This window comes from Strongylocentrotus purpuratus, unplaced genomic scaffold, assembly GCF_000002235.5.
Source record: "Strongylocentrotus purpuratus isolate Spur 01 unplaced genomic scaffold, Spur_5.0 spur5_contig_845, whole genome shotgun sequence".
NCBI classification, from domain to species: Eukaryota; Metazoa; Echinodermata; class Echinoidea; order Camarodonta; family Strongylocentrotidae; genus Strongylocentrotus; species Strongylocentrotus purpuratus.
Window position 1 is genome coordinate 771,539 of NW_022145552.1, and position 26,158 is coordinate 797,696.

General features: G+C 39.2%; 1 protein-coding gene across 2 annotated transcripts; it reads right to left on the bottom strand.

Moving 5' to 3' along the window:
• Positions 1–1,563: 1,563 nt before the first annotated feature.
• Positions 1,564–26,086, bottom strand: LOC754104 (ubiquitin carboxyl-terminal hydrolase 36). Of its 2 annotated transcripts, none has more exons than XM_030991471.1 (17): positions 25,981–26,086; positions 21,871–22,006; positions 21,220–21,370; positions 20,433–20,663; positions 19,439–19,549; positions 18,069–18,174; positions 17,019–17,086; positions 16,480–16,550; positions 14,866–14,948; positions 13,813–13,890; positions 12,403–12,496; positions 11,142–11,366; positions 8,506–10,717; positions 7,779–7,952; positions 6,765–6,871; positions 4,276–4,380; positions 1,564–2,791 (listed from the first exon to the last, which is right to left on the bottom strand). In XM_030991471.1, exons 2-17 carry the CDS (start codon positions 21,997–21,999, stop codon positions 2,717–2,719), a joined length of 4,020 nt encoding a protein of 1,339 aa, XP_030847331.1. In that variant the 5' UTR covers positions 22,000–22,006; positions 25,981–26,086; the 3' UTR covers positions 1,564–2,716. The 2 variants fall into 2 exon arrangements, with proteins under 2 accessions (XP_030847331.1, XP_030847327.1); XM_030991467.1 differs by having other exon boundaries at positions 1,564–2,794.
• Between the last annotated feature and the right edge of the window lie 72 nt (positions 26,087–26,158).

Here is a 26,158-nt window from a genome sequence, read left to right on the forward strand (position 1 = left end):
GAAGATACTTGGACACTCCGAATTAACGTTTTAAAAGATGTTAAGAATAGATATAAGCTTACAATACATGACATTATGTCAAAGCATAGCTTCTCAATTCACAATATACAGTATAAATTAAAATAGATTTGAAGTGTCTGTTATATATACAAATCTTTCAACCAACAACAATGAATACCAACTATCATCTAGTCGTTTAACAGCATACAAATACTGGTAATTCATGTTTGCGAGTGCATTCGTGAATATGCACCGCACGCAGGTTAAGTCACAATCGGATGATGGACTCTACATGTCGTCAGTCGAGTTCATTATCCAGCTAATTGTGACTTAAAAATGAAGTTGAGTTCTGGTCATGCGATTGCATTGTGAAAGAAACGGTGTGGAATCGACCAGAAAAGGTTGATCATCTAGCATATAAGAATTTGTGTGTACCTATTGCAAGGTTCTGGAATCATCAAAATGATAACAAATTTGGCCAAGTCTTGGTAAAGTTACAAACACTGTACACAGAAAGATGTATATGGGACTACAGGAACATGTGGCGTAAAAATCCTACCCCAGAGTTTTACGATGTTACATGACATATTTAGAATATGAAGGCATTTGAAGAGCCATGCTTTTCAGGGAACATGTATTATCTGATGTTCTTCCACACCTGTATAATAAGAATGATAACGCTCACAAATTATTTTTCACCTCTTCCCAGAACTCAACCTTCACTTTAACCGAATGCAGCGCATTTATCACTAATGCACAAGGCTTCAAAGCATGAATTATTTCCTTTATAAAAAAGGGTCTGTAATATGAATATAAATTCGAGAAATAAGCAAGAAACCTGATAAAAAGGCCAAGATTCGCAGCCATGGAGGCCGCCATTTGCTTTATTGAATGAAACCACAAGCATGCTGTCAAACATTTGAATGCGCGCTACGATACCCTTGCCATGTGACGCTATGTGCATTATCATCACGTCTGAACTTTTTACGTGCCAGAGATCTGCATACATTTAACTTAGCCATGGGATATCACTTTTTGATGGGAACTTTTTGGCACAGAGCACAGTAGGAACGAATGCTGCATGGTCACATGCTGTCATTTGACCAACCAGATTGCCTACATTCTTGAACCCTTTTTATAACATTGATGTGTTTTCTTGATCTCATAAATTATACATATAATTTGTCTTTTGCACTTCTAGCAATGGTATGAAATAAAATAGAAATTTCTTTAAAAAAATAGAAGGCCAATCCTTTAAAAACAATAGAAATTAACTACACGAACAAGGGAACCCTAATGCAATTTTTAAAATATAATCTGGAGTGTCTTGAGAATGCATCTAATTGAGCCATAACTTATGCCACAAGATTTTAATTTCTCAATATATCTATAGGACTCTGAACCCAATCTTTCACACATGATATCAAATCTCACATGAAATATATCAACAAGTTTTCATCTTGATGATAGCTTGCAAACGAATGAAACTACCTCCAAGACTTCTGCCATGGTATGTTGTAAAGGAAGGTCCTGACGGACTTGATGTAGAAAAGAAAGTTCATGCCCTTCTGGCTCCAAATAGACGTATTACCCGTTTCGGTAAGCTCTCACTGACTATGCTGAAAACTTCTTCATACCAATGCAGTAGCTGTATATTGTCCCAAGTCGCTTTCTTCAACTTACAATGATCTACGATCCCATTCTACCCTATCGCCGTACTTCATCAGCAACAGCGCCAGCTATGGCATACGGCAGGGGCCTGTTTCACAAACCCTTTTTCAATGACAAATGACAAATATCAGTGACAGATATGCTGATAACCAATCAGAAGCAAGGATTTCAGTAGCTTATAACAAAGACTGTCATTTGTCACTGATGATAAGTTTTGTGAAACAGGGCCCAGAAGAAGCTTGCAGCAAGTCAAGCAAAAGCTTACTCAAACAGGGGACGACTTCTAAAGATTGTAAAAATAGAACAAAATTTCAAGAGACAGTCATCATGAGGGAATTAAAAAAAATCCAGGGGTAATCTTTTTGTACGAATTGCAACCTGGGGGGGGGGGGCATTTGTCATTTGTCATTGAAAAAAAGGTTTTGTGAAACGGGACCCTAGAGGGAACAATATCAAGACCGAAGCAGATGCTTGGGTCATGTGAAGACCAAAGGCCTCAACATGGAAATCTCAATACTTGAGACAATGTCAGTTAATTTCTTTTCTCCTTTTTTCAATCCTTTTCCATTTTCTTTCATGCTTCACAATAAAACTCCTTTAAGGCATGATCTTCCCCTCTAGGTATGACGAATCCAAGATATTTCTATATATATTGTACCTGCTATTGGTATGGTTCATAGTAAACCTCATTGCTTCCTCTGTCAACATCCAACACACAGGTCTAGGAGCCGTTCTTGCTGTCCGTATGTGAACGTCACTGTTAATAGCTCTACTTTGTCAGAATGCAGAACTCTGTCATTCTGTTCACATTTAGCGCTATGACTGAGAAGTAATCGATCACCAGAGCATGGAGCGAACATTGTATCCACACAGTCTAATGGAGATTAAAACGTTGTACGGTCACCCTGAATTTGACATGCTTCCATGCATGAATATGAGAAGTGTTAGTGCTGATTTTGCTGATAACATCTCTTACTAGATAATGAACTCTGCGACTATAAAAGGTAAGAAACGGCAAAGGATGGTATCCATGACGATGATGACATCACCTCATTCTTCGGTTGCCGCCATGCCAACTCCGTGATTTCTTGATATGATGCTGGTTAAATCCTCCGCGATGCTGCTGCATAAAGTAACAGAAGGGAAATACCTGTTAAATTATCATTATCATCATCCCCGACATCATCATCATCATCATCATCATCATTAGTACTAATACTACTACAGTCAAACCTGCTTTAGTGACCACATGTCTACAAAGACCACCTGTCTACAACAAGCACATTTTTTGTTTCCCTTGAAAATGGTTTCTCATAGAAACTTGTACTAAAGGAACCAGTCTACAAAGACCACTTTTTGTGTTTCCCTTGGGCGGTGGCTGTAGACAGGTTTGACTATACTACTAATACTAATACTAATACTAATACTAATACTACTATTACTATTACCACTACTACTACTACTACTACTACTACTACTACTACTAATCCTACTTAATCGGGCATGGTGGCTCAGTCGTTAGAGCGCCCGCCTCATGAACGGGAGGTCGTGGGTTCGAACCCCGGCCGAGTCATACCAAAGACTTATAACAATGGGACCTTCTGCCTTCTAGCTAGGCGCTCAGCATATTAGATTGGAGAAGGGTAGTAATAACATATTATGTTATGCAGGGCCCGCTGGAAGAACAGTTTCATAACTGAAGTGGCTACCCTGGGTAAATAAAAGTTATTATTATTATTATTATACTACTACAACTACTATTATTGCAATTATCGCTATCATCACTATTATCTATTTGGCACTTTCAAATCATCAACAAACAAATGTACAGTGTACATAATTTCATTCTTAGAATGTAGACTAAACAGAAATTTCAAAGACACTGTTTCACCAGAGACGTCACCCTGGGAAAAGAATGGGTCAACTAAATGACTATGGCCAATAGGCCTTCCTCTCCGTGAGACAAATGTGGGCAAAACACCTTGTCTAAGGAATTAAGCACCGAGCAAGAATGGAACCCATGTCCTCTGATATGAGCGCTAAGGGCCTTAACCAGCATACCATAGTGCTTCTACTAAGCTGTTAATTAATCCTGACAAATTGTTATGGGAAGATTGAATTACAGTTTCTTAAAATGTTGCAAACTTAGCAAAGTGTTGCTTCAAAAACATAACATATTATTTCAGATCAGGAACTAATCCAAAAGTCCTCATTAAGGAACAAAGTTCTAGGACAGGTATTAGTTTTCATCATATCTGAATAATCAAAAAGACATTTATATTACTGTATTTGAAGAAAAAATCCCACCAACAGAATTTGACAGGTAGTGTTGGATCAGCAAGTTTATGAATGTTCCCCTTACCAGGATAATTATCACTAATCGAGAGCATAAATATCAAAGAAATAGACTGGATTATAATGTTACGATTTGAAATGAATGATTTAATAATTCAGTTTAACCTATTGACAACTGGATTCTCACATTCACATGGGCTTAATACAGGAGCCACCCGGTTTCAGAAGGCAATGGGTTAATTAGATCAAGTCATATATTTTTGCATCATTGTGTTATTTGTCAATGTTGTATGTATTGTATGTACTCACCCCATGAAAGCTGCCCTTATTGCGATGGTTCTGTACATGCTGGAAGGAATTGTGATGGCCAGGGAGCTGATCTTGAGGGTTAAAGGGTTTCCTCATCTTCTTCACCTAATTTGAACAACAAATAACATTCAAAGTACTTATTATTGAAAGGTATTACCGTATTTGCCGGCATAAAGGCCGCACCGCCGCACCCCAACTTTGACATTTCGTAGAGAGAGAAAAAAAAGAAAAAAAAGGAAAAAACTAGATGAAACTTCGACTGCGCGCAGTTGAAAATGATGCCTCCGTCATAGAGCAAGTTTACAAACCAAAACAGAAGAAATTTTTCAAATGCAAGTTTCATTGTAATCCATTAACAGGTTCTCAGAATATCGTGATTACAAGCAATATCTCATATACATATATGACCCATTGAGCTTTGACCTCATGACCCTAACATCTACTCAGTTCATTGGCTCTGCAAGATGTCCTGAGTTAAATAGTAATCCATCTGTCAGTTCTAATGAGAATGCGTTCACAAGCTATTTTTGCATACATAATGAGCCCATGACATTTGACCTTTGACCTCATGACCCAAGAATCTACTTAGTTCATTGGCTCTGCAAGATACATACATGATATAAGTTTGGCAGGAATCCATCAATCTGTTCTAATGATATTGCGATCACAAGCTATTTTTGCATACATAATGAGCCGCATGACCTTTGACCTTGACCTCAAGACCCCCAAAATCTAATTAGTTCGTCGGCTCTGCAAGTAACATACATGACCTAAGTTTGGCAGGAATCCATCAATCGGTTCTTGAGATAACGCGATCACGAGCTGTTTTTGCATACATAATGAGCCCTGTGACCTTTGACCTCGTGACCCCAAAATCTAATCAGTTCATCGGCTATGCAAGATACATACATGACCAAAGTTTGGCAGGAATCCATCAATCGGTTCTTCAGATAACGCGATCACGAGAATGGGACGTACAGACGGACGGACGGACAACCCGAAAACATAATGCCTCCGGCTACTTCGTAACGGAGGCATAAAAAAAACGGACCAAAGAAAATAATCATAATTTTCTCGTAGAACTCTATTTTTCCTACAAACTAATACCAAAATTATCAATCATTTTATAAATTTACAGGAAGTTTACCTAAAAAATGATCGTAATTTAGCAAATCTTCATCAATTTTTAGGCAGATTAGCACATTCATTGGACACTAGAGGGCGCTTCGCATGCATACAGAAACATGAACGGCCTGCCATAACCAAGCTGTGGCCATAATGTTATCCGGTCTTACCCCTATCGTACCGCCAAATGGAGAAAATAAAAAAGCTTTTGTATTGTTCTTAGAGATCTACCGAGGTTAGTTTGTCGCTTTAATTAATTAGATAATCTCAATTATAATTCAGAATTATCTTACTGAAAAGTTAAGAACACCGACGATTGCGCACTGCACGCTTTGAATCTCCGAAGCTGCGTTGGATTTGTTGCAACTCCCAGCCCGGTAGCTCCCCACCACAGAGTGTGTGAGCGAGGTATGATTTTGGTTACCGGACCATGCGCTGTCTAAGCCAAGGACATTTTTACAAGTACGATTTTTAGTACGAGTCTCTGGTCAGTTTTCTTCTTATTTCTTTGGTTGCACAACGATTAAAAAGATAACTTCTTCAAATTTGCTGCTGACGTGGTTCAGACTAGATCTTGTCCGATGTGTTTTCAAGTCAATTTTGTTAATATATTTTTTTGTATGAAGTTGCCTACAAATAATGGACGTGCTGTTTTGACTTGCGATTTTTACTGTTTCGGCGTATACGTCGCACCCCGACTTTTTGATATTTTCTCTTCCAAAAATACTGCGGCCTTTACGCCGGCAAATACGGTAATGATAATATTCAATAATTTGGTCATTTTGACCAAGGGAAGCCATGTCAGTATGAATACTGCTCTTCGGACGGCCCTGCAATAAGTCTTACTCCAGCATTGTCAGGTACCCAAGTACACTGGGGTAGAGTGGGACAAACGTGGGCAAAACACCTTGTCCAAGGATGTAAGCACCTAGCGAAGATGGAACCCAGGACCTCTCATATGAGCGCCAAGGGCCTTTACCAGCATACCATAGTTCTCCTACTAAGCTTTACATTAATCCTGAAAAATTGTTGTGGGAATATTGCATTCAAGTTTCTTAAAATGTTGCGAACTTATCATATCTTTTCAGATCAGGAACTAATCCAAAGGTCCTCATTAATGAACAAAGTTCTAGGACAGGTGTTAGTTTTTATCATGTCTGAAGAATTAACTAGAAAAAAAATTGACTTTGGGCAGTCGTAAATATGCCTGCAACATAATCAGTATTTTTTAACTATCAGATTAAAGGTAGTAGCCCTCATTTGCGGACCCTCCCTAATTCCGATGAAGTTTTATAAGTAGACCGCTCCCTCCCTCCTTCATCCAATCATCTCGCCAACAAACCCACCGATATCATCATTCTTACCTTCCCCATATCGTAATCATCGTTCCATGTACTCCTCCTCTTCATGTTGGCATGGTCTCTAGCAACCTCCTCATCGATGCCGCTCCGTCCACCATCCCAACTTTGCACTGCGGGAAGAAATGCAGGAACAAGCAAAAGTTACTAAAAGGATGCCAAGAGCTAGAACGGTGTAACTCCCAACATTCAACACAGCTTTAACCAGGGCCTCTAGTTAGAATTGATCAGAGGCCTGAGGGTCTGAAAATCACCTAGAATTAGCTATTTTGTACACCAAAAAAAAGAGTTCTGGTCATGTGATTGCATTGTGAAAGAAACGTTCAATTTTCCTTCAAAAGTGCAAGCATAGAAATACAATCCTATAGAGATTACTTTTCAGATCAGGAACTAATCCAAAATCCTCAAAATTGAACAAAGTTCTAGGACAGTGTTAGCTTTCATCACATCTGAAAATGATTTTCCCTAAACAATTGATTATTTTTGTTAAACAATGTTAAATCTGAGAAGCATGGCCCTACATGTTATCAGTGTCTGGTGTAATACTGAAGCCCTAAAAAAGATTGCACTTCAAAATGATCATGAAGTGCCACAAAAAAGTAAAAACCTTTGAGTGACCAGTTTTACCATACTCATTTTCCCCAATAAGGAAAGGAAAACAAATTTTTAAATTTTGATTTCCAATCATAGATATCTTGATAATCAGACAGGCGATCGGCTTGTAAAAGTCATAGGGTTCCTGACTGACCTAAAATTTTAGAATTATGATTGCAGCATGAGATTAATCCAGGATTTTATTTTAGAATCTGAGGCAATGTTACAGAGTCACTTTAATAGGGTCAAAATATTTTGTTGATCTGGGGGGTGTTTCACAAAACTTGTCATCAGTGACAAATGACAGTTGTTGTTATAAGCTCCTGAAATCCTTGCTTCTGATTGGTTATCAACAGATTTGTCACTGATATCTTTCATTTGTCATTGAATAAAGGCTTTGTGAAACTGGTCCCTGGTCTCTCTTACCCGATGGTCCGTATCCTTTGTGAGAGGATTTGTTGAGGAAGTCCATCACCTCTCCCGGAGGAGGTCTCCTGGTCCCATCCCAAGACTGGCTCATCTTATGAGGGGGGCCATCTCCACCCGGTCGCTGTGGATATCCACCCTGCTGAATGTGGTGGTCCCAGTGCTGGTGGGGACCTGCAGAAAAGGGTTTAAAAATGAACCGAAAATGAAAGCCCATCTGTACTAGTTTGGCCAGGAGGGATTAGACCATCCAGCAAGGTCACTGACAAGTTGCTCTCTTATCAACTCAGCTCACAATTAACATAAGAAATAGAGGATCATGGGGGACCAACGAGCACCACTTTGGCATTGTTTTCTATAAAGAGGGAGCAGGTAGCTACAAGTAGTACAATGGGGCTTTAAATGAAAGTTGGAATGATCGAATACAGACGACTCTGCAATTTTTGCGGCCTCCTTACTTCATGTAAGGGTAATATCAAAAGACATCAAAAGCAAATTGTTCATTTATTTTCCACAAAAGCATTGTCAAAACTTTGGGGTCACTCTTAATTCTAATTTCTAATGAAATGCAGTATTATAATTCAATGAGTATTGTGTTTTTACGAACTAAACTTTACCTCAAAATATAACATTCTATTGATATTGGATGTTGCATTTCGCTCAGTATTTGATGCATCACATTGTTAAGAATTCAGTTATATTTTTTCACTCGATCTACATATCCCACCTTCTTGTCTGAATCTCCTTTGGTCCTGCTTCCCGTAGCCATCATCATATCCATTCACCATCTTCTTCCTCTTGTTCCCCAGGGGTGCGCCGTACCAGTGGGCCTGTCCCTGCTGTTGTGGGGGGTGCGGCCTTTCCTCGTAATAGCCCTGCCCGCCGCCGGGATACTCCCGCTTCCTCCGTGGCCCCTGATTGTGAGGCCCCACTGGAGAATCCTCGTCATAATCGCTGTCCGTCGGTGAGCTGAATCTCTCTTGATGAAAGCGCTGTGGAGCTGGTGGGAACTTCTGATGGTGCAGACCGGAGGCTGGCTGTCCGTTCTTCTTCCTCTTGAAAGCAGCATTGCTCCCGTGATCGCTGTCCGAGTCGTTACCCGTCCCACGATATTTCCGGAATGCGTCACTCTCTGGTAATTTCTCACTCTTACCGACGCCCGTTCCTTTCTCACTCGTATCCTTCCTATCACTCTGTCCATTTGCTTCACTGGTCGCTGGTGGTTCTGCATCACTAACAAACTTCTTCGTTTTCTTCTTCTTATTCTTCTTGAGGGTGACTTCTGACCGTGATTTATTGTTTTTCCCGACCTCCTCCTCCTCCTCGCTATCACTATCATCACTTGAGCTAGCAGTGTCTTTCTTAAAATCTGAACCATTTTTTTTGCCATTGGAGCTTTGGGCATCAACCCCATGTTTTGTGATGGCCGACTGTTGATGTACAAGAAATGATTTACCATTGGATTTTTCCCTTTCCTTCCCAACACCAGAGCTACCTTGCACATCTGTCTGGGTGTCAGGCACACTCAGCTTAGTCCTGTCTTGGTTCACATGCTTGCCATTCAACTGCTTGGGAACAATACCAAGTTTTTCTCTTTTGCTCACAAAAGATTTTTCAGAAAAGGAGGGAGTTCTGTTTTTCAAACCGTTCCCTGCAGTCACGTCTTTCTTTGTTTTGCAAGGGGTTGGCTTTGTGGGGGAGCCAGTCCTTCTGTCCTCTCCATTATCAGGCCTGAACTTACCCACACCATTGCGGGAGGGGGAAGGCTTGACGCTCCAACCAACATGAGAGGCCTCTTTCTTAACTGCCTCTTCAACTGATTGCTTATCCTTCTTGTCATTCACAGCCCACTCCCTGGTAGAGTTGGAGGATTGATTGCTGTGGTTGCTGCTATCTGATGTGACTGACGGTGAAACCTGTTCATCACCATCTGTAACTTTCCATGGTGTTGTGCTCATAATGCGCTGGGCATTTCCATTTGTGGTGATTGTCAATTTGAGAGGTGAGTCTGTCTTGCGGATGGCAGTCAAGTTTATGCTGCTAGCAAGAGCAGACCTCTTTTCTCTCTCTCTCTCTAAAGCAGCTGCATCGGGGGGTTTCATGTCCGGATCCCCTTTCACCACCTCTTTGCTACCATTACTGGATGAGGCACCAGTATCTTTCACTGCACCCTTGCTCAAACGTTCTACAACGGCATCATAGTTTGTGTCAGAGTCACTTGAGGAACTCGAGTCATCATCATTGTCATATGGCACTAGAGACGAGCGCTTCTTGACCTTTGTCACTACTGTTGCCTTTGTCATCACTGTTGTCTTTGTCATCACTGTTGTCTTCTTCACCACTGTTGCCTTCTTCGGCGACTCGGTTGGTTTCTCCTCTTCCTTCGACTTCAGCAATCCGGGAGCTTTATGTTTCTTTGTTGCAACAGCAACGTCCCCATTATTCTTTGCCTTGAGTGGCGATTTCCCAGAGATGCTTGATGAATCACTTCGAGGCGGACCTGAGGCACCACCTTTGTCCAGGAGTGGATTGCCTTTGGTCTCCGCACTCACGCTACCTTGTGCCTGCTTCACGCTACCTGGTCCCTGCTTCACGCTACCTTGTCCCTGCTTCAAACTCAGCAGAGTGCTTGCGATACCTTTGCTCTTGATCACGAAGGACAACTTGTCTCTCTTCCCAGGTGGTGCGATCATCTGAGGCAGGTTGTGCTTGGCCATTGGGGTGAATGTCTGCGGCTTCTTTTCTGGCTCTCGGATGATCTTTGGCTTAGGAGTAAGTGGTGTGTGCGATGACGTTGGTGTAGTGGGCCTGGGAGGGGTAGGCTTGGGTCTGGCAATAGGTGTGCCAACTGGACCCTGATGAGGGTTAGAAGCCTTGTGGGTGATGCCAGGTGAGGTGGCTGTCTTTGGCATTTGTTTGTTGGTCTGCTGTGCCTGCATCTGTACAAAAGAAACGGGACAGCCTCATCAATATAATTTCAGATGCTTTTATTTTAGAATGTTCAAATTATTAAAAAATGATAGATGTCTTTATCCAATGTCCTCACAAAAGAATAGGTCTCAAGAAAACAAATTCTAGGACAAGTTTTTAGTAATGATCACTCCTGATTTTACTTGTACAACATTCTTGTGCCATTGATAGATGGCAGGACTTTTAAGGTGATATCAGAGCAGGGTTACTTTCAAGGGACACCTACTCTTAGGCCTGAAATCACGAAGGAGGTTTGTCAACAAACCTAGGTTTTCATGCGTCATATGACGTACATAAACCTAGGTTTGTCAACAAACCTCCTTTGTGAATTCGGGCCTTAAAGTTGAGCCTACCATAATAATTGTGTGGCACTCTATGGGTGTAACCTATTACCTGATTGTTCCCATTGACATTGGGCTTGGGAGGTTTCCTGATGTAGAAGAGGACGTAGGCATTCTGGTTGAGCACCCTGTTCAGACTGCACTGACTGACGTAGGAGTCATTCATGCAGTACCAGGACTGGTTGGGGGCGCGCACGTAGCAGTAGTAATGGCCAGAGTTGCAGGAGCCACCCTCATGCTTCAGGACGGCGTAGAGCTGGTAGCCGACGGCAGGACCCTGAACAGAAAAAGAGGAGTAATGTGAGGGTGAATAGTATAGGAATAATACACAGCAGTGAGGGCATTAGTAAGAATTACCCACACAAGATATCTTTGGAACAGTCTAACCAGCCTGAGGTGATAGCCAAGGGCGTTTGGACTGTTTTGAAGGTACCGAGTGTGGGTAATTTTTACTAATGCCCGAACAAAATGATGTGTATTATTTGTTTTATAAGATTATGTTTTATTTGTTTTATAAAATGATGTTTTCTAACATGATTTTGCTAATGACCGGTCATTAACCAAATTATACGTTAGTCAAAATGTATGCCTGATCCCGTGTATGCTTTCAACCAATCATTTGATTAGGATCCACGTCATCATCTTAAAAATTGGGATAACAGCGATGTGAGGGTAAATTTGAGAGTAGTTGGATGATCAAGTTTTTTTTTTTAAAGCACATTCAGCCAAACATCACATTGATCTGTAGTTCAGCAATCAAGAAACAAGAAATGGTGAGAAAATACGTTTTGGAGGCCAACAATCCTATAAGTCACAGCATGGGATTGCCAGATCATAAAGGGGTTACAACCTAAATATTTTGCAGGTACACTGTATATTTATGCCCAATTTTCCTTCAAAAGTGCAAGCATAGAAATACAATCCTATAAAAATTACTTTTCAGATCAGGAACTAATCCAAAATCCTCAAAATTGAACAAAGTTCTAGGACAGTGTTAGCTTTCTTCACATCTGAAAATGCTTTTCCCTATTAAAATACATTATTTTCATCAATATTTAACAATCAATTAATAAATCTTTCACAAAACCCAAACTTTCTGATCTTTCAAATTAACTTCATGCAGTTTCTCATTTTAGCCTGTTAAATGTATCTGTTAACATCAGGGGTGATAGTGAGCACTCAACCACCCCCCCCCCCCTATTTGAGTAGGAAAATTAGGAAAAAATAGGGAAAATAGGGTAAAATCGGGAGGGGGGGGGGGAATCAGGAGAACAAAAACAAACAAAAAAATTGGGGAAAAAAGACCAACTCACTTTGGTTTCACTCATGAACGGCCGAAGATTGAGGTATTCTGAGTAGCTCACTTCCTTGTTGATCTTACCCATGCTGAAGCGGTTGAACTCAAACCTGGAAGAAAAAAAACATTCCAATAATAATAATAAGAATATTCCACTTTTATTATATAGCGCTTAATACAAATGTCTCTATTAAAGCGCCTTAATACAAATGTATTACAAATGTCTCTAAGCGCTTTACAGATATGCTATTACCCTGGGCATTGGATTCAATACTTGCCCACACACACTATGTGCACAATCTCCACTCACTGGGGAGCATTCCAGCCAGGCGTTACTTAACGCTCAAAAACTGTTTGTCCAACAATGAAGGTCTCATCCTACCGGGTACCCATTTAACACCTGGGTGGAGAGTAGCAGGTGCAGGTTAATATCTTTCCAATAGAGATACACCAACCAGAATTCTGTTCTTGATAAACTAAATCATTATCCAAGAAAACTGTGGTATTCTCAATGAGTCAAACATATGTGCATTCAAATTCAAAGTCAACAACACAAATTTGTTGTTACAATGGTTATCCTCTAGTATGTTGCCATGACAATATAAATATCAGGACAAGTCCAAGGTATTTGGTCATTTGGCATCCCAAACATATAGCTACTGGGAGTTCTGAACATAACTTGACATCAAGATGTGTCATTTCACTTCATATTTAGTCTGATCCAAGCTCTAGTAGGGCTATACAGCTAATTAATACAATAATCAGATATACCAAAATCTTAGATGTTTCAGATGAAATAACTGACTTGCCATTAGATTTTTCAATAACTTCAAAGTACAAGTCATAATTTCATACTTCTCTAGCTCCAATGATTTTTTCGTTATCATGTTTCCAAAAGTTGTGAATATTTTCAGATCAGGAACTAATCCAAAGGTCCTCATTAATGAACAAAGTTCTAGGACAGGTGTTGGCTTTCATCACTTCTGAATCATTTCTTAGACTTTGTTTTCTTCAAATTCACCATAACCAAGTAAAGATGACACGATTAAGAGTTTACTTACAGCAAAAAAAGCAAATGTATTATCATTATTATTATTATAATTACTAATACAGTACTTTTCCCATGAGGCCCAAAGCACTTACAGTAAATCACAATTATGAATTCATTTTCTCATGAAACCTGAGCTTTCTATTGTAATATCACAATCCCAGTTACTCTAATGTAATGACGGTTATCTTTTTTAACTTAATAAAAAATAAAAAAAGTAATTACTTAAACTACAAATTGTAGAGATTAAAAAATATCACCATCATTTCTAAAATTTCAAACAAAACAAGAAAGAAAAACAGCAAACAGACACACAAACTAGATCAGTTTAATAGATAATTATTGCTTTTTACAACTTAAAAGTGGTCAGAACCTTACCTCTTCAGGCAAAGTGTGAGTATATTGGGACATCGGTGTATCGTGAACCTCTTCTGTGCTAGCACTTTTCTGTTGCACCTGAAAAGACCCATTCAAAATGATACAAATACATTATATTATTATCTATATAAGGCTTCCAAGCAGTACAATAAATCAGTGTATTTAATATCTTTAGCGCAGTACCCGGATGACTGACCGGTATTTTTTCGTATTGCTCAGTCATCCGGGAACTTCAACTATCGATATCGATACCATGGCGATATCACACGAAAACAAAGCCATATTTACTGAGGCAAGTCAAATTTGTTATTTTGCTAGACAGACTAATATAGATAATAATAATAATATTGTATGTCTTTTTTTTTGTGTGATACAAGAATATATTGCTCTCACTAAGACATTATTAGACTCGTCCAATATTGTCATAGCTCGAGCAATATATTTTTGTATCACACTCAAGGTCATCCAATATTATATGATTATTTCTCTTCATGACAGTGGAATAATACATTGCTATGTCTATGTTACAGATAAATGATTATGTTACTGGTTTAAGATTGGATCTCTTCACAAGGGTATACTCATATGTCTCCAGCTCCACTGATTTGTTTATTATGCTTTGAAAGTCGTCAATATTTCCAGATCAGGAACTAATCCAAAGGTCCTCATTAATGAACAAAGTTCTAGGACAGGTGTTAGGTTTCATCACTTCTGAATCATTTCTTAAACTTTTTTTCCAAATTCACCATTACTCTAGTGCAACCAAAGTACACTGCTGGGCATTCAACATGAAGCAAAGTTATAGGTCCAGTTACATGGAGTGTTAAAGCCTGTATGGTTTCAAATTTAATGGTAATATTGTAACAGGATCTACCACTCAACATGAATACTCTTGGAATCTTTGAACATGCAAATATTAGTAACTTTGTTTCAAACTTTCTATTTTATGCGAACTAGCTAGTAGTGCACTATACATGTAGATGAAAGTAACCATAAACCATCAATTAAATAGCCTACTTAACTTATGAAGGTTTTAATAAAAAGTTTTCTTACCTTTTGCATTGGTACGCATTATCCCCATCTAGCATTTCAGATTGTATAAGTCTATTCAAGGCTTTGTGAACAGAAGGAGCATGCTGGAAAAAAAAGCGAGGTCAAATCAAAATCACGAATAAAAGGTAGGAAAATAAAACAAAATAAACATTGCTTAGCAATGTGATTGAATTAGCCATTTTTGAAACTTTGAACAGCAGGATTCATCCTAACCAACCAAAGTGGGTGTTTCTTGGCCCAGAGGTCATGCTGTCATCAGTCCATTTTACCTATATATCTACTTGGATTTTACACTTTAACAATTCTGAGGGAAAGTTATGAAAAAAATTGATTGGATAAGGCTTAGGAAAAAGATGTTCATTAAAGACAATCATGCTTGAAATTTACTCCCCCACACCTCTTCGATGCGGATAGTAGTAATGTTAAAGATAAAATGACTGAGATGCCATTAGATTTTTCAATAATTTCAAAGTACAACTTATAATGTCATATATCTCTGGCTCCACTGATTTTTTTAAAAATAATTATGCTTTGAAAAGTCGTGAATATTTTCAGATCAGGAACTAATCCAAAGGTCCTCATTAATGAACAAAGTTCTAGGACAGGTGTTACGTTTCATCACTTCTGAATCATTTCTTTTTTTTACTTCAAATTCACCATTACTAAGTAAAGATGAAAAGATGAAAGACTGTACTTACAAATGTTTACTTACAAAACATGCAAACGTAATATGAATAAACTTCCTCATGAAACCTGAGCTTTCAATTGGATAAGGCTTAGGAAGAAGATATTCATTAAAGACAATCGTGCTTGAAATTTACTCCCCCACACCCCCATCTATTGATAACAATTTTATAAAATTTCACTCAACAGTTACCACGAAGCATAAAAAAACACCAAGCTGCAAATGGCCAAAATAGGCATTTATTACCTAACATGAGGAGGTGCCATGGTCAAGTGGATTGAGGATAACATGGTTTGTGGTTTGAATACCACCGCAAGACCAATGTCCTTTGGCAAGGCATTATTCTAAATTTGCCACACTCGACCCAGTTGAGGTAAATGGGTACCAGACAGCAATTAATTCCTTGAAAGAGCAACATTATGGCAGCCACGCTAAAGCCTGGGTAATAATTGTGTAGCGCAAAGTGTGTCAAGCCGGACCGACGTGAGCACAAAACAAGAACCTACTATTATTATCATTATGATGTATTGTGGTGGAATCACCCCCACCTAGCATAACCAGGGGGGGGGGGTTTTCACAAAGATCCTAAGTTGAACTTATCTCTAAATTGGACTTAAAAATATGGAAAGCCATTAGCATATATGAAAATATTTTGTAAAAGTCATTTTAAAGGCATGAAATGTTGATTCAATCCATTCGTATTTTCCATTATCAAGGAGATGTCCTGTTTTTGATGTGGAATTTTAAAAAATTCTAAATTACTGAAATTTTCGCTTTTGAATATATTTCATTTTAAGGCTACACATGGCTCTCCATAATTTTTAAGTCACACTTAGAGTTAAGTTCAACTTAGGATGTTTGTGAAACACTCCCCTGGCCTTTGCAAGGTTGAGACCCTGAGGAAATGAAAGCCTACTTGGGTCACTCACCTTGATGTCCAGACTGATGTCCAAGAAAGGGTCAAAGGTGTCTGATTTACTCTGACATGCTGCACATATCACTGTAAGAAACGGAGAACGATGAGTATGTGATTACACAGAATCAAAGAATGTGATCTTTTTACACTTGAATAATGGTACCTCTCATTCCATGACCTATGCTAAGGATATAAAAGATGTATATGCCCAAATGAGAACATGTTGTCGCCCTGCAGACACAGAGACAACTGGCTATTTCAAGGGTTCAGGTAACAGACATGCTATCAAAAAGGTTGTAACCTAAAAATAAACAAAATTATGGCATGGGAAATCTTATTACTGAACAGGTCTAAACAATTTCATATACGTCAGATCAGGAACTAATCCAAAAGTCCTCACAAAAGAATTTGTCTCAAAGAAACAAATTCTAGGACAAATTTTTAGCTGTCATCACATCTGATTGTACTTCCATAAAACCCTGTTTACTTCCCAAAGGCATAGAGTAACACTGTTCGAGAGCTGAAAATGAAATAATTAGTGTTGTAATTTACCTCTGCTTCTGTAGTAGCCTCCGAATATCTGATGTACAGGACTGGTTTCCTTGCTGTACCTATCCAGTCTGTCAAATAGAAATAATTCCATCAAAAAACATTGCCATTATCTCTACTAGTTATGATGATCATAACAAAAGATACTTACTGGGCTCTAATTTGATTATAATTGCAAGAAGCAGTTTCCAGTTAAAAAGATAGTAAATTACAATATGACTTGGTCAAAATGGTTATAGTCACCACAAGATACTCTCACATATTCAGTACTAAGTTCATAACATGGTCTTACATAATCAGTACTGTGAATAATTTGAAATCCATAGAAATAATACCGAGGAACAAATGCACCATATTAAGCGCAGGAATGCAATACCTTCTCCAACCACACCTTTATAATAGCTAATGAGGAGTTCTGATCATAAATTGACATAAAAATGTGTCATTTCACTTCATATTAAGTCTGCTCCAAGCTCTAGTAGGGCTATACAGCTAATTAATACAATAATCAGACATACCTAAATAACTGACTTGCCATTAGATTTTTCAATAACTTCAAAGAAGAACTTGTATTTTTGTATGTCTCCAGCACCACTGATTTGTTTATTATGCTTTGAAAGTGGTGAATATCTCCAGATCAGGAACTAATCCAAAGGTCCTCATTAATGAACAAAGTTCTAGGACAGGTGTTAGTTTTCATCACTTCTGAATCATTTCTTAGACTTTTTTTTCAAATCACTACTACCAAGTAAAGATGACAACATGAAAAACTTTACTTAGAAATGTTAACTTACAATATTTGCAAACGTAATATGGATTGACTTTCTCATGAAACCTGAGCTTTCTATTATATCACAATCCCAGTTATCCTAATTTAACGATTTTTATCTTTTTTGATGTAATAATAAATAACTTCAAACCTTCAATTAGTTCAACTTGTAGAAATTAAAATTTCACTAAAGCCAAATCAATGAGTCGATTCTACATGTACAGGTGATAAATTTTCGTATTCTGCGACTTAATGATGTTTCTATGCAAAGGTGGGTAGATTACTTATTATCATATCCACTAAGACAGGACTTCTGCATTGCTTCTATGACATAGCGTAGGAACTCGTGTGCGTCTTCCTGCCGTCCTATATGCATGTGCTTGGCTATACCTAGAGACAAAATCAAAAGTAGAATTGTATGAATTTGAGATTCAGGAAAATTCATTTGTGAAAAGAATCTACCGTATTTGCCGGCGATAAGGCCGCACCGCCGCATAGGCCGCACCCCAACTTTGACATTTCAAAGAGGAAAAAAAAAAACCAACGGACAAAAAAAAATAATCGTAGTTTTCTCGTAAAACACAATTTTGGTGGCCGATATATACCCGTACCACAATGTACGGTGTAATGCGAAACTGCATGAAATGCGAAACTGCATGAAATGGAAAACAAAATGGCGACTTTGGATGGACGCTTAGCGACAGGTCCGTTAAATGGTCCCTTCCTTTACTTTTGCAATGCATTGGCACGAACTTAGATCAAGATCTATATGGCAAATGTTGGTTTAGCAATTTATTTTTGTATTCATGTCAACAATGCAAGATAATATTGTCGGTAAGATGTGTTGAAATGTCCTGTACTATAGTGGTATAGTTATTTTACCATATGTAGTCTCATATGTGCAAATTCGTGCTGGTTTTGACTTGATTTTTTTTACTCTTTTGCCGTAAAGGCTGCACCCCGACTTTTTGATATTTTCTCTTCCAAAAATACTGCGGCCTTTACGCCGGCAAATACGGTATACATCATATCATAATTCAATAATGGTAAAATCAATAGGTATCAATACAACAACAACAAATGACAATGAGCAGGTTAAAAAAGTGGTTACACTCAACGGCTGCCTGTTAAGTTTATAGAAAGGTACTATTTTCTTCTTTTTTTTAATTATGTGGAACACGTTCTTTAGTCAAATAGCCTGGTTCAATTCAATTCATATATTTTCCTCTTTCAATTAATGGTTTGTTATGGGTTTGTTTTCTGTATACACCCAATGTAAAACTGACCTTGAAGCATCCAAGGGGAATGGTTTGGACAGACCAAATTATTTTTGCAAGTTGGGATTATTTCTTACTTTTGTCATTGACAATTTTCCTTGGTACAGTGAAACCTGCCCAAGGGAGACAAGAAAAGTGGTCTTTATAAGCAGGTGGTCTTTATGTTCAGGTTCCTTTAGTACATGTTCCAATGAGAAACCATTTTCAAGGGAAACAAAATATGTGGTCTCTGTAGACAGGTGGTCACTAAAGCAGGTTTGACTGTATTTGTATTTCTGGAGTTCCCCACATTTGGTATAAGCGCCAAGTGAGATATACACTGGCAAGAGCCCAGACTATAGATATACAGAGCCATTAGAAGAAGAAAGAACACTTACTTTTGAGTTTGTGTATCATGTTCATGGGTCTAATGGCTTGGTTTGGATGCTGGAAGGCACGCTGGATGTGTGTGTAGAGGTCACACAGGATGCAGAAACCATATGATCGACCTGAGGTCAAATATCAACAAAGAAGGTCATTAGAGATACCACAACAGACAAGTCTTCGAAGGGCTCTTGTGATATTTAAGGATTAAACAGAAGAAATCAAGACATTATCAAGAGGGCAACCTTTTTTGTATGTTAGCATCAAGATTCTAGGCCATGCTTTGATAATATTAACATCTAAGATGTGGTCAGTAATGTTTAAGATAAAATAACTCACCTGCCATTAGATTTTTTAATAACTTCAAAGTACAACTCATAATTTCATGCGTCTCCAGCTCCACTGATTTTTTGTATCATGCTTTGAAAAGTTGTGAATATTTCCAGATCAGGAACTAATCCAAAAGTCCTCATTAATGAACAAAGTTCTAGGACAGGTGTTAGGTTTCAACACTTCTGAATCATTTCTTAGACTTTTTCTTCTTCAAATTCATCATTACTAAGTAATAAGATGACAAGATGAAAAATTTTATTTAGAAATGTTTACTTACAAAAACAAAAATGCAAACGCAATATGGATTGACCACGCCATACGAAAATATCACATAGGTATCAAACAAATCAATTTCTTAAAATGTAATCAATGCGGCTCATTCTATGGTATCACTTGGCCCGTGACCATTGAAAGTGTCATGAAATAGAACTAGGGTCATACGTTTTAAAGACTGTCTGCACTAGATTGGCCACGGGGGATTAGACCTCCCTGCAAGGCCACTGACATGAGTTTATCTCATCAAATCAGCTCTCAATTAAGAAAAAGGGGATCATGGTGGACCGACAGGCACCGATTAGGCATTGTTTGCTATATAGAGGGTGCAAGTAGCTGCAGTGGGGCTTTAAACTTCCAACCTTTCAGGGAACATACCCCCTCAACCTATTTCAAACTTACACTCCTCCTTGTGTTGATGGCTGAGCAGGTAGTTCGCCAGAGGGGCTGTGTAGGTCAGGCACTGCAGGGTGGAGTTGAGGAAGCAGGTGTTGCCCATGTTGATGAGGCCGCTGCCGACTCGGTTACACTTCTGCCAGTCCAGCCGCACCCTCTCCGGCTTGTAGAGCACCTGCTTGGGGGCCGGGATGCCATCCGACTTGCTTTGGCTCTCATCCTGAAGGCTCATCTTGCCTGCAAATAATAACAAGAGCAATCAAACTATTAGGAATTTTTGTTCAGTTTAGTTCAAGTTGTTTGTTTGGACTAAGGTATTATCATAAAGTAAATCACAAGTCAAATTTAAAATGAATTTTAAAGTAGCTGAAGCATTCTACCTTACATGTATTCAATAAGATTTTCAAGTCAGTCGCTCTTAGATCAATTGACACGACTGCACTCGCTTCAATTTGCTGCTAACAGCTCAAATACAGCTCAAATTCAACTTTCGTGTCCCTAAGTCTATCTTCAATTAATTCAAATTATATAAGCAAAAGCAAAATCACCTTAACTCATTCATGTCATTTCTATTTAGCTCAACTAACTGCAAGAACATAGATAGTGTTTTCTAGTTTTTTTTACACATGATTCAGTCAATTTGCTTTAAAACCCGAATTCTTGATGACAACCTTGGAGCAAATGTCTAACCCCAGCCTCAACCTAGCCTTAAACTAAAATGCAACCCATACCTTAAAAATACAGTAAACAAAATAATGTCTATAGGCAACCCAACCCTCCTTCCTAAACAAACCTTTGTGTGAATATCCTTGGGACTTCTTAGAGCCTTCACCCTGTAAGTTTGACTTGGCTGCATTCAATGGGACATATTTCCCTCGCAGATTCTGGAGACGAAACGAAATGTCTTTCTGTGCTGCCTGGAAATCTACATGCTTCAATAGTACCTGCCAGTGAAAAATATTTATTGAGAAATATTAACAGATCAAGATAATATATGGATGACATATCAGCTGTAAACAGAAAAGATTGGGTTCTCTTTGTTTTCTAATTTTCTATATTTTGTCAACCCAATGATGTTTGATTCCTACTAGTATTGAAATTAAAAGGTACTATACTGCTGAAACTTTGTGATTACATGTTGACAAATAGTGCATTCTTGCCAGTAAATCGTCCATTTATATCTAAACTAGTTGAGGAATGTGAAGAAAAAAATAGCAAATGTTAGAGACAGCAGTTATTTCTTTTCAATATCATTACACACATACATGACAGTGACTTTACAAACAGTAAATTGAAAGAGAAATCATGTAGGTAACAACAAATTTACAAACACACACATCATGTTGAATTGAAAGGTTTATATTGGAGTGGCAGTGTTGAGTAGATAGCAGGATAAATCTACAATGTAGATCAGTGGGCAAGCAAGTTCAGATGTTATGCTAACCTGTTTCGAAGAAGACACCAGGTGCTTGTCCAAGTCAATGTCATAAGCCTTTGTCCCGCTCCCTTCTCGATCACCAGACTTGGCCTTAGACTTGAAAAGGTCTCGCCGCAGAGTGTCGTCTATCGTCATTCTCCCCCTAGCAAAGAAAGGTAAAGATTAGTGAACATGGTACATGGAAAAAGAATGTCCTAAAATCTCTCCTTCATACATGACAACAACTTAAAGGCCGTCTGTACTAGTTTGGCTAGGAGGGATTAGACCACCCAGGGTGGTTACTGACAGGTGGCTATCTCATCAACTCAGCTCTCAATTAAACATAAGGACCTGAGGACCATCAAATCCTAAAGGACGATCTCCAACAGCTGTCCAGGTGGTCTTCAAACTGGATGATGGACTTCAACGTGAAAAAGTGCGCTATCCTCACCATCACACGGAAGCGTACTCCCAGCATCCGAGAATACCACCTGTCAAATGGACTGATTCCGAGAGTGAAAGAGTACAAGTACCTAGGAGTAATGGTTGCTGCTGATCTCCGTTGGAACAAGCACTGCCAAACCATCCGGCATAAAGCAAGCCGTACCCTAGGTCTTCTTCGCAGGACTCTCTCACCCTGTACCAGGGATGTAAAGTCCAGGGCCTACACAGCCTTAGTGCGCCCCCAATTGGAGTATGCCTCGGAGGCTTGGAACCCACACAGCGTCACAGTCACAAAAATGCTAGAGCAAGTACAAAGAACAGCGGCTCGCTTTGTGTACCGTGACTACAGATACACCACATCACCATCAGCTCTTGTGGCAGCTCTAGGGTGGGACACGCTTCACACACGTCGAATCCTCGACCAATGCACCCTTCTCTACAAGATCCATCACCGACTTGTCTCCATACCTGCACCAACTATTGTTATCCCTGCTACATACTTCGGAAGACATGACCACAACCTGAAGTATGTAATTCCTGTTGCAACTATCGACTCCTTCAAGTTCTCATACTACCCAAGAGCAATAAGGATCTGGAACCATCTGCCAGGCTCAGCAGTCAATGCAACAGGAATAACCAACTTCAAGGAGGCTGCTCTACCCTCCATCAGAATGATGCAGCCCCCCGTTGGTTCTCACATCATATAAGCTTACTAGCTTGGTTTTTACTTGCACTGGACTTAGCATATTTTACTGTAAATTGACAAGTGCTTTGTCCACACACCATTCCAGCAATTCATGACACTCCTTGTAGTCACTTGCCTCACCTACCATCCCAGTATAGCTTCCTGAGTGAGCTGCCAAAGGGATTACCCAACCAAGTACCAAGGAACAGAGGATCATGGGGGACCAATGGTCACCGATTTGGCATTACTTTCTATACAGAGGGAGCAAACTTGTAGCTATAAGTAGTACAGTGGGGCTTATAAAGGTGATGCTGCAAATGAAATACCAAGCGTAGTGGTATCCCACGTCTGGATATTATTTCCAAAATTTGATATTATTTCTGTACACAGAAATTAATTTTGAGTCACATTCAAGTTTCAACACCAATGCCCTCCCACTTTCTTTATAATTTCGACTGCATGTCTACATAGATCTCTAAGAAGAATCTATCATTAATTGGCATTGGCTTCTTTAAAGATAAAGTTGAGTTCTGGTCATGCGATTGCATTGTGAAAGAAACGGTGTGGAATCAACCAGAAAAGGTTGATCATCTAGCATAAAAGAATTTGTGTGTATTGCAAGGTTCTGAAATCATCAAAATGATAAGAAATTTGGCCAAGTCTTGGTAAAGTTACAAACACTGTACACAGAAAGATGTATATGGGACTACACGAACACGTGGCGTAAAAATCCTACCCCCGAGTTTTACGATGTTACACGACATATTTAGAATATGAAGGCATTTGAAGAGCCATGCTTTTCAGGGAACATGTCTTATCTGATGTTCTTCCACACTTGCATAATAAGAATGATAACGCTCACAAATTATTTTTCACCTCTTTCCAGAACTCGACCTTCTCTTTAACTTCCCAACTCAAATTTATACCTGCTCTAAACTACTGACTCTCCGTACTCCCAGTAACCAACTTGCCCAATAAAAATCAGTCACAAAAGTCCACCGATGTCTCGCGCATGAAACTCTTGTTTGTGTTGGGGGGGGGGGGGGGTGAGGAGGCAGTTGCAATATTTGTCTCTGAGATTGAAGCGCTTGCCTGCAAATGCGCGCTGTGACCAAGAAAGGCACAAAATGAATACGAAGCGGCTCTTTTCCAGAACTGACATTGACGATAGATTTCTGATTTAAAATTCAAACATCCGCGAGTTGAATTGAATGTATTCTCTTGTTATTTTAGAGTAGAGGAGCCGGTTTTCGGCCACTTAAGACAAAATCCTATTTTGTTGGACTCTTTACTTCCTATTTATTATCATTTCTTGTTCAAATCATGAAGAAAATATTATTATTATTTAAACAAAAAAAGAATCCCAGAAAAAAATCACGAATTGCCATGACAATATTCATTTCAATTTTCACTGTTTTGGAGCCAGTTATCGACCTAGCGAGTCGGTTTTCGACCGCATGTACAAAGTCAATAGGAAGCGCTCGCGCACGCCGTGCGTTTCCGCGCTGATCTATAGCACAAGCGGGCGGAGCAGGTATCCCATGCCGGAGCTCCCCAGTGCTCGTCTGGTCGAAAACTAGCACTGCCGTGATCAGAAATTGAAATCTGAATTAGACGGACATATCGTGTGTGCGTTGCAGTGTGCGGCTGCATTGATTTAATACATGCGATGAGATACTTTTGAGCTTGCGACTAACACAAAATCGGGCTGTAAATCTGAAAAATACTTGAAATAAAGCTCATTTTCTGGTACCCATATTTCTTACAGACACGCGAAGATACTCGATTTTTCAGATTTGGGTAGCGGGACAGCCGATTACATCGCTAAAATGTGATATTTTAGGATATATTTTCCATTGCAAATGTGGTTCTTCAGTGACTCTGGCATGGTATGGTATGTGTGGGATATGTGATATGCTATTATGCGATGTATTTTAAAGGGATTTTACCATGAATCCAACAGATCGGCCGAAAACTGGAGCTGGTCGATTACCCCCTCCTTTACTCTAGGCTTTTTAGAACTCTACGTTTAAATGTCGTTTTAATGTCATCAATTGTCACGGCAGTGCAGATTTTTAATGAATTCTGCCATTTCCAGTAGGGGCGCTGGTCCGAGAATAAGGATCGTCTTCATAAACGAGGATCGTCTTCTTTAACACAAACCGGTGCGTCCTCAAAAATAAGGACCATCTGCATTTTCGCAGACGTTTCATATTTTTGATCGGCGCAGTGGCGATTCCAAAAACAGATTCTGCAATGATTTTCTTGATGCATTTTACATTGACTTTGTACAGAGACCTTCACATTATGAGCAATAAATACTTGGGAAGACGGACAACCCATAAAACTAAAAGTAGACGGTGAACTAGGGTTATTTTCCCCTGGGGAATCCATTTTTGGCATCGCCAGCAGGCCGTTCTGTAACATGAAACCCCCAGAGCGCCAATGAAAAAAAACATCCTCGAAAATGCAGACGACCCATATTTTTGAGGACGCATTTTGTCCTCGTTTATGAGGATATCCTTGTTTATGAGGACGGTCCTCATTCTCGGACCAGCGCCCCTACTGATTTCTGGTGATTTTGTACAATCATCAATATCGTTTGGAAAATTTGAGATACAATAGTCTAGAGCCAGAGCATTGCAGAGGGTGTCTTCACTTTTACCTATAAAGTATAGGCCACTAGATCTAGGCCTACTATTATGCTCATGCTGCATGCTACGAGAGGGCAAAGCCGATGCAATGCCTCGCCGCTGCGCCGCGCCGTGTGTAGGCTATCCGCATGTACATGTAGCATGCGCTCTCCCGCCACTGTGTACTTAGTGTACATGGACATACGCAATGCATGGGATCTCCAGCTCCACGAGCGTTCTGTCACGACATCATGTTTACCAGAACATATTGAACACTTCTTATACGTTGGAAATGGTAGTCTCTCCTCCTTAAAAGGAGTCAATTCATACCCAGTTTTCTCACAATTAAAAAGTGGTTTAGTGGCATTTACTTACCAAAATAGTCAAAAGTTACACAGGGTTTATTCTCAGTTAGTCCCACATATTCAACGCTGATGTACGGAAGCCATGAAGTGAGCCTTTAAAATGAAATTGTACTAAAAGATAAAATATTTATGCAGCTTTATTCCATTTAGATTTTTCGTTAAAATATAATTTAGCCATAATCATTATT

Coding starts and splice junctions, on each gene's coding strand:
- LOC754104 (XM_030991467.1), bottom strand. CDS start 21,999: ATGACGATAGACGACACTCTGCGGCGAGACCTTTTCAAGTCTAAGGCC. Junction 11,367..12,402: donor CGTTCATGAGTGAAACCAAA/GTGAGTTGGTCT, acceptor TTTTCTGTTCAG/GGTCCTGCCGTCGGCTACCA. Junction 10,718..11,141: donor ATGTCAATGGGAACAATCAG/GTAATAGGTTAC, acceptor TCTTTTGTACAG/ATGCAGGCACAGCAGACCAA.